This window comes from Equus quagga, chromosome 7 (assembly GCF_021613505.1).
Source record: "Equus quagga isolate Etosha38 chromosome 7, UCLA_HA_Equagga_1.0, whole genome shotgun sequence".
NCBI lineage: Eukaryota > Metazoa > Chordata > Mammalia > Perissodactyla > Equidae > Equus > Equus quagga.
The window spans coordinates 86,068,998-86,086,089 of record NC_060273.1 but is presented as its reverse complement, the minus strand read 5'-3'; the positions used below and the strand labels follow the sequence as shown (position 1 = coordinate 86,086,089).

The 17,092-nt window shown below is 37.9% G+C and overlaps 1 protein-coding gene across 1 annotated transcript in view; it reads left to right on the top strand.

Moving 5' to 3' along the window:
- LYRM7 (LYR motif containing 7) overlaps positions 1 to 15,881 on the top strand; it is a 30,694-nt gene extending 14,813 nt beyond the window's left edge. Inside the window, exon 5 of the mRNA XM_046665456.1 lies at positions 15,002 to 15,881. Coding sequence (XP_046521412.1) covers positions 15,002 to 15,072 — 71 coding nt within the window. The 3' untranslated portion in view covers positions 15,073 to 15,881. The remainder of the gene's footprint in view (positions 1 to 15,001) is intronic.
- The last annotated feature ends 1,211 nt before the right edge of the window (positions 15,882 to 17,092 follow it).

The window sequence follows — 17,092 nt, the reverse complement described above, 5'->3', positions numbered from 1 at the left end:
GATCTTGTTCTTTGATCCATCCTGCCACTCTGTGTCTTTTGATTGGGGAGTTCAATCCATTTACATTTAGAGTGATTATTGAGATGTGGGGGCCTACCACTCCCATTTTGTGTCTTGTTTTCCGGTTTTCTTCAGTTTCCTTTGTTTCTCGTCCCATGGTTTAATCTGTTCTGATGTAGAGCTGCTACTCTCTGTTGTTGTCCTTCTACTTATCTCCTCTGCTCTTGGTTTTGTAGCCCCTTTCCTTTTTTGGATTTTTCAGGAATGAGGGTTTTCCTGAGGATTTCCTGAAGAGGAGGTTTTGTGGCAATGAACTCCCTTAATTTTTGTTTATCTGGGAAAGTTTTTATTTCTCCATCGTATTTGAAGGATATTTTCGCTGGGTAGAGAATTCTCGGCTGTAGATTTTTGTCCTTCAGATTTTTGAATATATCATTCCACTCTCTTCTAGCTTGTAAAGTTTCTGCTGAGAAATCTGCTGATAGCCTGATGGGGGTTCCTTTGTAGGTTAGTTTCTTTTGCCTGGCTGTCCTTAGTATTTTCTCCTTGTCGTTGACTTTTGCTAGCTTCACTACTATATGCCGTGGAGTTGGTCTTCTTGCATTGATAGAGTTTGGAGATCTATTGGCTTCTGTCACCTGAAGATCCATCTCCCTCACCAGATTTGGGAAGTTCTCAGCCATTATTTCTTTGAATAGGCTTTCTGCCCCTTTCTCCTTCTCTTCTCCCTCTGGTATACCTATAATCCTTACGTTGCATCTCCTAATTGTGTCTGATAATTCTCGGAGAGTTTCTTCATTTCTTTTTAGTCTTGCTTCTCTCTCCTCCTCTGCCTGCAGCAATTCTATATTGCCATCTTCCAAATTGCTAATTCTTTCCTCCATATTATCGGCCCTACTGTTCAGAGCATCTAGATTTTTCTTAATCTCCTCTATTGTGTTCTTCATTTCCAATATTTCTGTTTGGTTCTTCTTTATCGTATCAAACTCTTTTGTGACATAGCTCCTGAACTCGTTGAGTTGTCGGTCAGAATTCTCTCTTAACTCATTGAGAATTTTAATGATGGCTGTTTTGAAGTCATCATCATTTAGGTTATATATCTCATTTTCTTTGGGATTGTTTTCTGTGTATTTGTTACTTTCTTTCTGTTCTGGAGATTTAATGTATTTTTTCATATTGCTTGATGTTGTTGATTTGTGCCTCCGCATGGAGATAGAGTTTAGTTGCTCCTTTCACTTGTTTCAGCTGCTGCAGTGGGGGAGCAGCTGTTTATACTGCACCAACCAGGAACCCTGTCCACAGTTGCTCACTGGGCCTGGGCCCCTCCTCGTAGCCACAGTGGCCCTTTGGATTCCCTCCTCTGCTGTGGGGGCCGTCACAGGGGGGCTTCAGGCTGCTGGTGCCTACTGTTGCAGCCCACCTAGATGTGCTCTCTCCTTGGGGTCTGCAATGGTGTTATGGGCTTTTCCAGCGGCCAGGGGTGGGATCACTTATATTTGTCGCTCCGTTGCTGTCGGCACCCACAAAATCTCACTTGTCCTCTATGGGTCGCAGGAGAGCTATTGGCATCTCCTACAGTCTGTGGTTAGTTCACCTAGCTATGCTGCTTTTGCCCTGGGGTCTTCCAGCCTTGTGGCTGGCGGCTGGGTGCCTTCTACTGGTGCTGTGCAGAGGCTTTCCCTAAGGCTGCTGTGAGCCTGTAGGGTTTCCCCTAGGCTACGAAGCTGGGTCTCTGGAACTCCCCAGCCCCAGTCCTCTCCGAGATCTCCCGCTATCCCTAGTCCCACGGGGCGGGCAATGGCAGCTGGGGGTCGCCCCGCCCTCTGGGATTCTCTCCGGGCCTCTCCCGGAGCCCTGAATGCTGGGCGTGGCCCCTCTGCTAATGGCAGACAGAGAGTTTTGTCTGCTGCCCGGTGGAACTCCGGCGCTTCCCCTCCGGGTCACAGAGCCAGCCTTTGAAACTTCCCCCAGCCCCGGTCCTCTCCGAGATCTCCGGCAATCCCTAGTCCCATGGGGCGGGCAACGGCAGCTGGGGGTCGCCCCGCCCTCTGGGATTCTCTCCGGGCCTCTCCCGGAGACCTGAATGCTGGGCGTGGCCCCTCTGCTAATGGCAGACAGAGAGTTTTGTCTGCTGCCCGGGTGGAACTCCGGCGCTTCCCCTCCGGGTCGCAGAGCCGGCCTTTGAAACTTCCCCCAGCCCCGGTCCTCTCCGAGATCTCCGGCAATCCCTAGTCCCACAGGGCGGGCAACGGCTGCTGGGAGACCTCCATACCCTCAGCGACTCTCTCTGGGACCCTCCAGGCGCCGCGAACACCCGGCAGGGTCTCCCCGCCAATGGCGGGGAGAGACTCTCCCCGCGGGCTCAGGTGTGCAACTCCAAAGTTTCCCTCTGCGTTTAGGAGTAATTGCTGGGGGTTTAGGTAGGGTTCTGGTCACCTGTTTCCACCGTCGCTCCTCTGTTGTGTGCTCGCTTCTGCCCTAGATGTGTGTAGATCCTCTGGGGACGTCCGTTGGAAGAAAGCCGCTTGCGGGTACTAGGCTGCTCGGTCGGGGTCGGAGAGTTTTCACCTATTTCCACATCCTCCCGGAGGAAAGTCCGTCCGCCTTCCGATGTATAGTCGCGTGGGTATCTCAGATGTCCTGAGATGCTGTCTGGATATCCTTTGTCAAGCGATAAGTGTCCAAATAATTATAGACTCGAAGGGGGAGAGACAAAGAGGACTACTCATGGCGCCATCTTGGATCCCTCTTCGAGATTTCTTTTTTTTTTTTTTTTTACATGTGAATATTCAGGTGATCCAGCATCATTTATTGAGACAACCACTCTTTCCACCTGCACTGCAGGATCACCTTTGTCATAAAATCAAATAACTATATATGTGTGCTTCTGTTTCTAGACTTTGTAACCTCTTCAGTTAGTTTGTTTTTCTATCTTTGCATCATATACCATAATGTCTTAATTACTATAGCCTTATAATAAATTTTGATATCCAGTAGCGTAAGGACTGTAGGACTTTTTAAGTTATTTTTAGTTCATGAGGATTTATCAGAAATTATTTCATCTGAGTTAGCTTTATAAGGACAATAAACGTGGTTAATCCTAGATTGAAAATTTGTAGTCATTAGCTTTAATCTTAATAATGATCTTTAGAGCTTCTGTGTAGTATAGCTGAGATTTTACACAGGTAATCACAGCTAAGTATTATTTTCATTATATTAATAAAAATTTGGTTTATTTCAAATGACTAAATTTGATATCTATATTTCAAATGCATGGTTTTAGATATGATAATATTTAAATTTCTTTTTATCTTTTGGTTTTCTGTATAATTTAATTTTCTCACAGGATTGAACATTTTGACTTTTTAATGATTATTAGTAGATATTATATATTAGTATATTATATTATATATATTAGTATATAATACTATATTGCCTTAATAATGGCCTTATTCTTTCCAGCAAGATATGTATGGATCTCTTTTTCCTACTTTATGCTTATAGGTCCAAGATATAACAAATTTGATTCTTTAATCTCTGTTTTAAAAAAGTTGCTTTGAGCAGAATTCCTCCACATATTTTAGCAGTCTGTACGGGCACATAGAAATGAGAGGAATTAAAATTCTGCTTCTTGGGGCCAGCCCCGTGGCTGAGTGTTTAAGTTCGTGCGCTCTGCTGCGGCAGCCCAGGGTTCAGATCCTGGGCGCAGACATGGCCCCACTCATCAGGCCACGTTGAGGCGGCGTCCCATATGCCACAACTAGAAGGACCTGCAACTAAGGTATACAACTATGTAACATGGGGGATTTGGGGAGATAAAGCAGAAAAAAAAAAAAAGATTGGCCACAGTTGTTAGCTCAGGTGCCAATCTTTAAAAAAAAGAAATTCTGCTTCTTGGCTAGAAAATAGAGAGTTGTGATTGTGTGTTTCTAAAAAATATCAGATAATGTCCCAACATGAAAAATAATAGAAATTGAAAATAATATAATGAAACTTCATCTGCAAGAGTAATCACCTTGTATGCATGAATTCTAAATCCATCTTTATTTTTCCTTCCCCTCCAAATAATAGCTACGGTAGAAAGTAAATATTGACTCCCAGTAAGAACTCTTTATTGTAAATAATTTCTCATTTTTTCCTTTTTAAAAAAATCACTTCCCTTATGCTTACAGATAATTTCAACGTTCTTTATTACAGACATAATAATTTCATCATTTGAGAAAAACTCCTTATTTTTAAAATCTTTAAAAAATATTGGGTAAACTGCAAGCATACCTCGTTTTATTGTGCTTCGCAAATATTACATTTTCTTGCAGATTAAAGGTTTGTGGCAACCCTGCATCAAGCAAGTACCTCAGCAGCAGTTTTCCAAAGGCATTTGCTCAGTTCATGTCTCACTTGTACATTTTGCTAATTCTCACGATACTTCAAACTTTTTCATTACTGTTATATTTGTTATGGTGATCTGTAATTAGTGATCTTTGATGTTACTATTGTAACTGTTTTGAGGTGCCACAAACCATGCCCATATAAGATGACAAACTTGATCAATAAATACTCTGTGTGTTCTGCCTGCTCCACCAACTGGCCATTCCACTGTCTCTCTCCCTCTCCTCGGGCCTCCCTATTCCCTGAGACACAACAATATTGAAATCCAGCTAATAAACCTTTAATGGCCTTTAAGTGTTCAAGTGAAAGGAAGAGTCGCACGTGCCCACTTCAAATCAAAAGCTACAAATGATTAAGCTTAGAGAGGAAGGCATGTCGAAAGCCAAGATGGGCCCCAAGCTAGGCCTCTTACACCAAACAGTTAGCCAAGTTGTAAATACAAAGGGAAAGTTCTTGAAGGAAATTAAAAGGACTACTCCAGTGAACATATGAATGATAAGAAAGCAAAACAGCCTTATTGCTAATGTGAAGAAAGTTTTATTGGTCTGATAGAAGCTCAAACCAACTACCACATTCCCTTAAGCCAAAGTGTAATCCAGAGCAAGGCCCTAACTCCCTTCAATTCTATGAAGGCTGAGAGAGGTGAGGAAGCTAGAGAAGAAAAGTTTGAAGCTAGCAGAGGTTCATTCATGAGGTTTAAGGAAAGAAGCTATTTCCATAACATAAAAGTGCAAGGTGAAACAGCAAGCGCTGGTGTAGAAGCTGCAGCAAGTTACTCAGAAGATCTAGTAAGATAATTAATGAAGGCAGCTACAGTAAACAACAGATTTTCACTGTAGACAAAACAGCTTTCTATTGGAAGAGGATACCATCTAGGACTTTCATAGCTAGAGAGGAGAAGTCAATGCCTGGCTTCAAAGCTTCAGAGGACCGGCTGACTGTTTTGTTAGGGGCTGATGCAGCTGGTGACTTTAAGTTGAAGCCAGCACTCATTTACCATTCTGAAAATCCTAGAACCCTTAAGAATTATGCTACATTTATGCTGCCTGTGCTGTACAAATGGAAAGCAAAGCCTGGCTGACAGCACATCTGTCTACAACATGGTTTACTGAATATTTAAGTCCGCTGTTTGATACCTGTTGCATAGAAAAAAAGATTGCTTTCAAAATGTTACTGCTCATTGGCAATGCACCTGGTCACCCAAGGGCTCTGTGGAGATGTACAAAATGAACGTTGTTTTTGTGTCTGCTAACACAGCATCCAATCTGCAGCCATGGATCAAGCAGAAATTTTGACTTTCAAGTCTTATTATTTTAAGAAATACATTTCATAAGGCTATAGCTTCCATAGATAGTGATTTGTCTTATAGATCTGGGCAAAGTCAATTGAAAACCTTCTGGAAAGGATTCACCATTCTAGATGCCATTAAGATTATTTATGATTCATGGGAAGAGGTCAAAATATCAGCATTACAGGAGTTTGGAAGAAGTTGATTCCAACCCTCATGGATGACTTTGAGGGGTTCAAGACTTCAGTGGAAGAAGTAACTAGACGCGGTAGAAATAGCAAGAGAATTAGAATTAGAAATGGAGTCTGAAGATGTGACTGAATGCTGCAATCTCATTAACAAAGGAGAAATTGCTTCTTCTGGATGAGTAAAGAAAGTGGTTTCTTGAGATGGAATCTGCTCCTGGTGAAGATGTTATGAAGATTGTTGAAATGACCATAAAGGATTTAGAATATGACACAAACCTAGTTGATAAAGCAGCAGCAGGGTTTGAGAAGATTGACTCCAATTTTGAAAGAAGTTCTACTATGGGTAAAATGCTATCAAACAGCGTTGCATACTGCTGCAGAAAAATCATTCTTGAAAAGAAGAGTCAATCGATGTAGCAAACTTCAGTGTTGTCTCATTTTAAGAAATTGCCACAGCTACTCCAACCTCCAGCAGCCACCGCTCTGATCAGTCAGTAGCCATCAGCATCGAGGCAAGACCCTCCACCAGCAAAAAGATTATGATTCACTGAAGCCTCAGATGATGGTTAACATTTTTTAGCAATAAAGTATTTTTTGATTAAGGTATATGCATTTTATTTTAGACATAATGCTATTGCACATTAGTAGACTACAGTATAGTGTAAACATAACTTTTATGTGCACTAGGAAACCAAAACGTGTGATTTGCTTTATTGAGATACTTTATTGCAGTGGTCTGGAACCAAACCTGCAATGTCTCTGAGGTATGCCTGTATTTTTCTTTCCAAATATTCCCTACTTTTTTGTATTTTTTGAGGTATGATCTCAGGTGCATGAACTTGGATTAGTCATTTTTTATTCATACCATTCCCATCATTTGTCCGTCTAGCCTTCCTAGATATTCTATAGAAAAATAATAACTATTATTTAGAAAAATACTGAAATTAACTCGTTATTCTACACTTACTTTCTCATTGATTATTGACATTTGTCAAAGCCCTCTTTATCCTATGGACATTGGTCAGCTAGTTTCAGTTTTGGCCTTTATCAAACATATATTCTGGGCCAGCCCCAGTGGCCTAGTGGTTAATTTCAGCACGCTCCACTTCGCTGGCCTGGGTTCAATTCCTGGGTGTGGACCTACACCGCTCATCTGTCAGTGGCCATGATGTGGCAGTGGCTCACATAGAAGAAAAGGAAGATTGGCAACAGATGTTAGTTCAGGTGAATCTTCCTCAGCAAAAAAATACAAAAACAAAAACATACATTCTATAGACAGTAGCCAAATTTATAAATAAAAATGGTACCAAGAAAATGCAGGACTTCAGGTGGCTGTATATTAGTGGTTCCTAGTTTTTGAATAGCATTATCCATATTTTTTAACTTCTTATCTGGCAGATATGTGAGACAAACAAAATAGGGATGTGCTTCTGACCATGTGTAATACATTTTTTAAAAACTCTAGGAAGCTATTCTTTATTTCAAATGTGTTTTTAACTTCTGTTGTTTGGTTTTTTTATATTTGTCTTTGCCTAAAACTATCTTATGGTTTGTATTCTAAAGTAGGGTAATGTAATTCAACAGACATTTATGGGATGCCTGTTGTGCTACACACTCAGAATAGAACAATGGACAAGACAGATCTGGTTCCTGTCCTTGTGGAACTTAGAGTGCTGTATATAAGATAGACAATTAAGTGTTCAGTCATAGTCCTTTGGGTGCCATGATAAGAGGGGCAGAGGTGTTGTTGAGGCACATAGGTGGAACTGCAAATCCAAAACTCGGTGGGTCAGGGACAGGTTCTTAGAAGAAAACAATTTTGCGTTCAAGTTCTCTAATTTGAACTTATTTATATTTGTGTGCTTGGTATATTTAGAGACATTTCTGTAACTGTGGACTTAAATATTTTAATATCCTATAAATTATGTCCCAGATGCCTCTATGATTGCCACACTATTATAAACTATGCCACCAGTAGGTTTTTTTTAATTGGCATATAACACTGTATTAGTTTTAGTATAAGATAATGATTTTATATATGTGCATATGGTGAAACGATTACCACAGTTTTTAGTTAACATCCATGACCATACATAGTTCTGATTTTTTTTCTTATAATGAGAAGTTTTAAGATTTATTGTCTTAGCATCTTTCAAATATACAATATTCTTAATTATAGTCACCATACTGTACATTGCGTCTCCAGGGCTTCTTTATCTTAAAACTGGAAGTGTGTACCTTTTGACCACCTTCACCCATTTCATCCACTCTCTGACCCCCCATGTTGGGCAACCACCAGTCTGTTCTCTGTATCTATGAGTTCAGTTTTTTTATTTGTTTTCCTTTTTTTTTAGTTTCCACATATATATGTCTTTCTCTGTCTGACTTATTTCACTTAGCATAATGCTCTCAAGGTCCATCATTTTGTCACAAATGACAGGGTTTCTTTCTTTTATATTTCCTTCATTTCTTTCTTTTATATGCATTGTGTGTGTGTGTGTGTGTGTGTGTGTGTGTGTGTGTGTGTGTGTATACACCACATTTTCTTTATCCATGCATCTGTCAGTGGACACTTAGGTTGTTTCGATGTGTTGCCTATTGTAAGTAATGCTGCAGTGAACATGAGAGTACAGGTGTCTTTTTGAGATAGTGATTTCATTTTCTTCAGATAAATACTTAGAAGTGGAGTTGCTGAATAATATGGTAATTCTATTTTTAATTTTTTTAGGAGCCTCCATACTGGCCATAGTGGCCTTAGCAATTTACATTCTCACCAACAATGCACAAGAATTCTGTTTCCTCCACATCCTTGGCAACGTTTATTTCTTGTCTTTTTGATAATAGTCACTCTAACAGATGTGAAATGATGGCCCCCTGGTTTTGATTTGCATTTCCCTCATAATTAATGATGTGAGCACTTTTTTGTGTACCTGTTGGCCATTTGTATGTCTTCTTTGGAAAAATGTCTATTCAGATCCTCTGCCCATTTTGTAATGAGAATGTTTGGTTTTTTTCTATTGAGTTGTATGAGTTCTTTATATATTTTGGATATTAGCCCCTTATCAGATACATGATTTGCAAATATTTTCTCCCATTCCATGGGTTGCTTTTTCGTTTTGTTGATGATTTCCTTTGCTGTGCAGAAGCTTTTTAGTTTGATTTAGTCTCACTTGTTTATGTTTCCTTTTGTTGCCTTTGCTTTTGGGGACAAATCCAAAAAGCCATTGGCAAGACCAAATTCAAGGAGCTTACTCCCTTATGTTTTCTTCTAGGAGTTTTATGGTTTCAGATCTTATGTTCAAATCTTTAATCCATTTGAGTTAATTTTTGTGTATGGTGTAAGGTAGGGGTCCACTTTCATTCTTCTGCTCCAGGCTGTCTAGTTTTCCCAGAACTTTTTATTGAATAGACTGTCCTTTCCCCCATTTAATTCTTGGGTAATTTATCGTAAATTAATTGACCATATATGTGTGGGTTTATTGCCGGGCCCTCTTTTCTGTTCCATTGATCTATGTGTCTGTTTTTATGCTAATACCATAATGTTTTGATTACTGTAGCTTTGTACTGTAGTTTGAAATCAAGAAGTGTGATGCCTCCAGCTTTTTTCTTCTTTCTCAAGATTGCTTTGGTTTCTCAGGGTCTTTTGTGGTTCCCTACAACTTTTAGGATTATTTATTCTGTTTCTGTGAAAAATGTCTTTGGAATTTTTTTTTTTTTAAGGAAGATTAGCCCTGGGCTAACATCTGCCTCCAATCCTCCTCTTTTTGCTGAGGAAGACTGGCTCTGAGCTAACATGTGTGCCTATCTTCCTCTACTTTTTATATATGGGATGCCTGCCACAACATGGCTCACCAAGTGGTGCCGTGTTCATACCCGGGATCCAAACTGGTGAACCCTGGGCCACCGAAGTGGAACGTGCAAACTTCACCGCTGCACCACTGGGCCGGCCCCTGGAATTTTGATACAGATTATATTGAATCTGTAGATTGCTTTTGGTCGTAGGGACATTTCAATAATATAAATTCACCCAATCTATGAGCATAGGATATCTTTGCATTTATTTGTGTCGTCTTCAGTTTCTTTCATCAATGTCTTATAGTTTTCAGTGTACAGCTCTTTTGCTTCTGTGATTAAATTTATTGCTAGGTATTTTATTCTGTTTGATACAATTGTAAATGGAATTTTTTCCTTAATTTCTCTTTCTAATAGTTTGTTACTAATGTACAGAAACAACTGATTTTGTATATTGATTCTATATTCAGCAGCATTCCTGAATCTGTTTATTAGTTCTAGCAGTTTTTGGTGGAGTCTTTAGGATTTTCTATATATAAGGTCATGTCTGCAAATAGAGACAGTTTTACTTCTTCTGTTCTGACTTGGATGCCTTTTATTTCTTTTTCTTGCCTAATTGCTCTGGCTAGGAATTCTAGTACTGTGTTGAATAGAAGAGGTAAGAATTGGCATCCTTATCTTGTTCCTCATCTTAAAGGAAAAGTTTTCAGATTTTCACCATTGAGTATGATGTTAGCTGTGGGCTTGTCATATATGGCCTTTATTATGTTGAGGTATGTTCCCTCTATACCCACTTTGTTGAGAGCTTTTGTCATGAATGGATGTTGAATTTTGTCAAATGGTTTTACTGCATCTATTGAGTTGATCCTATGGTTTTTATCCTTCATTTCATTAATGTGGTGTATTGCATTGATTGATTTGTGGATGTTGAACCATCCTTGCATCCCTGGAATAAATCTCAATTGATCATAATGTATGATCCTTTTCGTGTATTATTGAATTTGGTTTGCTAATATTTTGTTAAGGGTTTTTGCTTGTATTTTCATCAGGGATATTGGCCTGTAGTTTTCCTTTTTTGTGTGGTTCTTGTCAGGCTTTGATATCAGAGTGATGTTGGCCTCATAGAATGTGTTAGGAGGCGTTCCATCTTCCCTAATTTTTTGGAATAGCTTGAGAAGGATGGATGTCAAATCCTCTCTGAGAGTTTGGTAGAATTCTCCAGCGAAGCTGTCTGGTCCTGGGCTTTTCATCTTTGGGATGCTTTTGATTACTGTTTCAATCTCTTTACTTGTGATTGGTCTATTCAGATTCTGTATTTCTTCTTGATTGAGCTTTAGGAGGTTGTAAGAGTCTTAGAATTTATCCATTTCCTCTTGGTTGTCCATTTTGTTGGCATATAGTTTTTCATATTATTCTCTTATAATTGTTATATTTCTGTGGTATCCATTGTTATTTCTCCTCTTTCATTTCTAATTTTATTTATCTGAGCTTTCTCTCTTTTTTTCTTTGTAAGTCTGGTTAGGGGATTGTCAATTTTATTTATCTTCTCAAAGAACTGGCTCTTTGTTTCATTGATCCTTTCCACTGCCTTTTTTGTTTCAATAGCATTTATTTCTGCTGTGATTTTTATTATTTCTCTCCTTCTGCTGACTTTGGGCATTGTTTGTTCTTCTTTTTCTAATTCAATTAGGTGTAGTTGAGATTGCTTATTTGGGCTTTTTCTTATTTGCTAAGGTGAGCTTGTATTGCAATGAATTTCCCTCCTAATACGGCTTTTGCTTCATCCCATATGAGTTGGTATGGTATGTTTTCATTTTCGTTTGTCTCCAGATATTTTTTTATTTCTCCTTTAATTTTTTCAATGATCCATTGCTTGTTCAATACCATGTTGTTTAATCTCTACATCTTTGTCCTTTTCTCAGCTTTTTTCTTGTAATTAATTTCTAGTTTTATAGCACTGTGATCAGAAAAGATGCTTGTTATTATTTCAATCTTCTTAAGTTTATTGAGACTTGCTTTGTTTCCCAACATATGGTCTATTCTTGAGAATGTTCCATGCACACTTGAGAATAATGTGTATTCTGCTGTTTTGGGATGGAGTGTTCTATATATGTCTATTAAGTCCAACTGGTCTAGCTTTTCATTTAATTCCACTGTTTCCTTATTGATTTTCTGTCTGGGTGATCTATCCATTGATGTGAGTGGAATGTTGAGGTCCCCTACTATTATTGTGTTATTATTAATATCTTTTAGGTTTGTTAATAGTTGCTTTAGGTACTTTCATTCTCTTGTGTTGGGTGCATAGATATTTATGTGTTCTTTCTTCTTGATGGAATGTCCCTTTGATCATTATATACTGCCCCTCTTTGTCTCTCTTTACCTGTCTTATCTTGAAGTCTACTTTGTCTGATAGAAGTATTGTGACACCTGCTTTCTTTTGTTTGCCATTAGCTTGGAGTATTGTCTTCCATCCCTTCACCACTCTGAGCCTGTGTTTGTCATTAGAGCAGAGACATGTTTCCTGGAGGCAACATATTGTTGGGTCTTGTTCTTTAATCCATCTCACCACTCTGTCTCTTTTTATTGGAGAATCCAATCCATTTATGTTTAGGGTGATTATCAATATGAGGGCTTAATACTGCCATTTTATCACTCTTTTTCTGATTCTCCTGCATTTCCTTTGTTTCTCGTCCTGTGTATTTTGGTCTACCAATCAAGCTATATAGTTTTTTATGTTGTGTTACTTTGTTTTCTCCTTATTTATTATTTGTGTCTCTGTTCTGCGTTTTGTTTAGTGATTACCCTGAGGTTTGTATTCAAGATCTCATGGATAAGAAAGTCCCTTTTCTGATGGCCTCTAATTTCCTTAGACTAAACCAATTCAGTCCCTTTCCTCTTCTCCTCCTAACTTGTTTTTCTCACATCTTATGGCATCTTGTATTGTGAGTTTGTGGTTAAAATGACAAGATTATCTTTGTTTTTGGTGTTTTCCTTCCCTTTGTCTTTAATGCTATGCTTAAGTATTTGCTGTCCTGCTCTGATTCTGTCTACCTGTTTATCTTCTTACTTTGTGCATTTTAACTCCTTTCTCCCTTTTTTTTTTTCAGGTATGAGGGCCTTCTTGAGGATTTCTTAGGGGGAAGGGGGTCTCATAGCTATGAACTCCTTTAGCTTATGTTTGTCTGGGAAAGTTTTTATTTCTCTATAATATCTGATGGATACTTTTGCTGGATAGAGTGTTCTTGGCTGAAAGTTTTTGTCCTTCAAAGATTTGAATATGTCATTCCAGTCTCTCCTAGCTTGTAAAGTTTCTGCAGAGAAATCAGCTGAAAGCCTGATAGAGGTTCCTTTGTATGTTATTTTCTTCTCCCTTGCTGCCCTTAGTGTACCTTCTTTGTCATTCAGTTTTGCCTGTTTCACTACTATATGCCTTGCAGTAGGTGTTTTTACATTGACATATTTAGGAGGTCTAGCAGCCTCTTCCACATGGATTTCCTTCCCTAGGTTTAGGAAGTTCTCTGTTATTATTTCTTTGAACAAGCTTTCTACTCCATTCTCCTTCTCTTCTCCTTCTTTAATACCTATAATTCTTAGGTTGCATTTCCTAATTGAGTCAGATATTTCTTGGAGACTTTTTTCATTTCTTTTTAGTCTTAGTTCTCTCTTCTCTATCTGGAGCATTTAAACATGTCTATCTTTGATTATGCTGATATACTTCTCTATGGTGTCCACTTGAGTGTTCAGGCAATCCATATTTTGTTTTATTTCTTCCATTCTGTCTTTCATCTCTAATATTTCTGATTGATTCTTCTTTATAGTTTCAGTCTCTTTTGTGAAGTAGTTCCTGAACTCATTGAATTGTTTCTCTGCATTCTCTTTTATCTCATTGAGTTTTTTGATGATAGCTTTTTTGAATTCTTTGTCATTTAGATTACATATTCTGTGTCCTCAGGACTGATTTCTAGGTACTTGTCATTTTCTCTCTGGTCTGGAGATCTAATATAATGTTTGATATTGCTAGAAGGAGTTGCTCTGTTTTTTCACATCCTAGTGTGATTTGGTCGCAGTTACCACCTATCGCCAGTGGTGGGTGTCAAGAGCCACATATTCTGAGCCCTCTGCCTTCAGCCGAAACCCCAGGGGCTGGAGCCACGCTGAGTGGGTTGGGGTAGGGTCACTTTGTCCTGCATGCTCTTGGGGTTTTTTCCCTCTGCTTTCACTATCCTCTTTCCTGGGGTGTTGGCTTGATAAAGTCAGCCCCCGTGAAGGCTTTCACCCCAGTAGAGGGCTTCCCTCTAGGCTACAAGGGGCCTCAGGAGTCCTTGATGTTACCGCGAACGAACGTCCTCTCCCCTATTCCTTCCCTTTTGGAGGCCTCACGTGGTCCCAGATCACAGTCTTTAGGGGAGGGAGTGAAGTTTTCTCTTACCCCATTCCACTTCCTCCAAGGAGGCCTCCAGTCTCTCTGCCCTCCATCATATGGCTGTGTGGGTCTCTTTGACGTTTTTTGTGTTGTGTTTGGATGTCCTCTGTTGGAGTATGAATGTCCTTTTCATTGTATATTGGAGGGGAAAGATTACTGGGACAACTCACTCCGCCATGATGCTAACATCACTCCATAAGTATTTTTTGATCGTGACAGTTCACCAGGATTCAGCTCTTCTGGAGAAAAAAGGAGAAATCATGTATCTTCTCAAAATTTTGTATGTAAGAGCTTTATCTCAGTTGACTCCAATAAGATATCTTACCTAGTACTCAACATTTGTTGTTGTTGCTGTTTAACATTGTTTCTCAATGGTGCACTATTGGCATTTTGGACGGGTTAGTTCTTCACTGCACCAGACTGTCCCACACATCCCTGGCTCCTGCCCACTGAGTTCCAGTAGCATCCTTCAACTGGTGTGACCACCCAAACCACCCTCATTGAGGACCACTGTTCTGTGAAATTTGGAATCTTTAATTAGGAAAGTGGTCTTGCTTTTTATATAGTAGGTAGTACAAACAAATTTTCCACTTGTCGGTTTTAATTATCAGTAATCTGTAATCAGATGGCTGATAATGTGCTTTAGCTGAATTCTGTTCAGTTATTTATTTATATTTAATAAATAATAAAGTAGTAAGTTGGTCATGAATATTTTTATGTGATCTGAAATGAGAATCCTATTAACTGTCTCCATTTAAAATCAAGGATTTCACATTAGAAGTTAACTGAAAAAAATATCCCTGGAAGATTTACCTTAAAACTCAATATTTTACTGTTATAAATTTTAAGAGGAAGTGAATGTATTTGCGTTGTATTTTAATAATAATGAAGTTAATTATTCTCTTTTTGTTTTTCTTTCAGAATTGGTCCCTAGGAAAGACCTTCTTATAGAAAATGTGCCATATTGCGATGCACCAACTCAGAAGCAGTGAATTTTTTGGATAAAATCAAGTCTTTGTAATTTTTAATTTTAAAATATATAACTCTGGCAAAAGTCCTGGAAGTACGGATATTTTTCTCTGAACTGGCATATTGAAAATGAGTGAATTACAGTTTCATAATTAAATTTCAAGTTAAAAGGACATTGCCAAAAACTGCAGAACATAGTTAAATATTTCTTAAGAACATTAGATAAGAAGATATTTCATTTTCGTTGAAAATCAAACTTTATAAAGTGAAATAAATGTTTAGGGAGGTGTATCATATTTACTTCTCTTTGACCTTGGTGAGTTTTTTGGTCTTACCATAACTATTTGAGAATGCAGTGTTTTGACAAGTTGGTAGGTTTTCCTCCCATGTGAAATGAAACTATTAGATTAAAATTATCAGATTAAATTGATGGTTAGCTACCAGAATATTAAATTGGTTAAAAATTGCAATATGTGCCAACTCTTCACAGAAGGTGGCCTTTGTTTCCTAAAACACTGAAATTATTTGTGTACTAACAAATGATTATACAGTTTCCTTTTAAAGAGAGATGGTATTTCTGTGTTCCTTTAAAGACATTTTTTAACCAATTTTCTGAAGCTAGTTGAATAAAATATCACAGTCACCTAGGATCACTGTGGAATAAAGAAATCCTAATTTTTTTAGGAAATATTGGCCCTTGACCAAACTATATAATATAGCCTTAGTAGAATTAGCTATACTTAGACCACAGCTAGATTTTATTGTGAAAATACAATATATGGCTGCATTCTCTTTGTTTTAATCAATAAAACTTAAAGGGCTTTTCTTCTTCCATGTGTCCCATCCTGATGAGATTGGCAGTATTGCAAAATAGCTTGATTTTCTACCCTCTAATGATAGGAATTATAGAATTATATTTAATATTCTTCTTGTTTTTCTTTTATCGGTGCATCTTTACCATTGTGTTTTTTTCAGTGAATCGTGTGTTCTCTCTCGTCTCTCTATTCACTGATCAGTTCTCCCATTTGATGAGACAGAGTTTTTAATTTTTACAAGATTCTCAATGAAAACTTTATTTGTTGGAAAAACATATTGGTATATCCATACTGGATATAAAATGTCATATTTAAAAATAATTTTAGGAGGTCAAAAATTATCAAAATTATTTAGATGTAGTACACTTAACATTAAACCAAAGACTACCCTCCATGCCTTCTAATATTTTTGAGGAGATTGTTTAGTAGTCTGTGAAATGGATTACACATGTCAAAGATTTGCTGCATAATTTTTCATCTCCCATATATATTTCTTATTATGTATATGAAATTATACCTACATAAAAATAAAAGATGATATATCAACATATCAACAATAGGCTTCACTATCACAAAATTTTGAAAGATTTGGCACCCTATCCTTATATAGCATATATTTGTATTTCAAATGAATTTTAACTAATTATTTAATAGTTTCATTCAGTCATTTAAAATAATTTATGAGTGCTTGACTTGTTGCTAAACAAAGGTTGAGAGTCAGTATTCTAGAGAGTAAACTACTACATCTGTGTAGGGTTTATTTTATAAACTATTTATAAAATTTTGAGAATGATTATTTGAGTACCTAACTTCTCTCAGGTATAATGTCAAATTTAATTAAACCTTTTTTATCTAGTTATGTAAAAAAAAGAAAAAAGGCTTCCCATGTTCCCACAGAAAGTTGCCCACATCTAACATTTCACTTTGACTATTGAAATCTCGTAAAAGTGGGTGGTATGAATTCTAATTGCAGATATCTAGGCTCAGGCTCAGCAGGACTTTGTAAAACTATCTTTTGGCAGAAGTTGGAAAAGGCATATGGCAGGAGAATCAGATTTGGCAAGCATGTGTAGGGAAGAATCCTTCACTGAAGATTTGAAGCTAAGGGGAATATGACAGAGTTTGCATAACATCTAATTCAGAACATTAAAATTAAGATTTCAGTCAAATTGTATTTAAGTTGGTTCTTATTTTGCCTGCAGTTGTATTTCTTAACATCAATACAGTG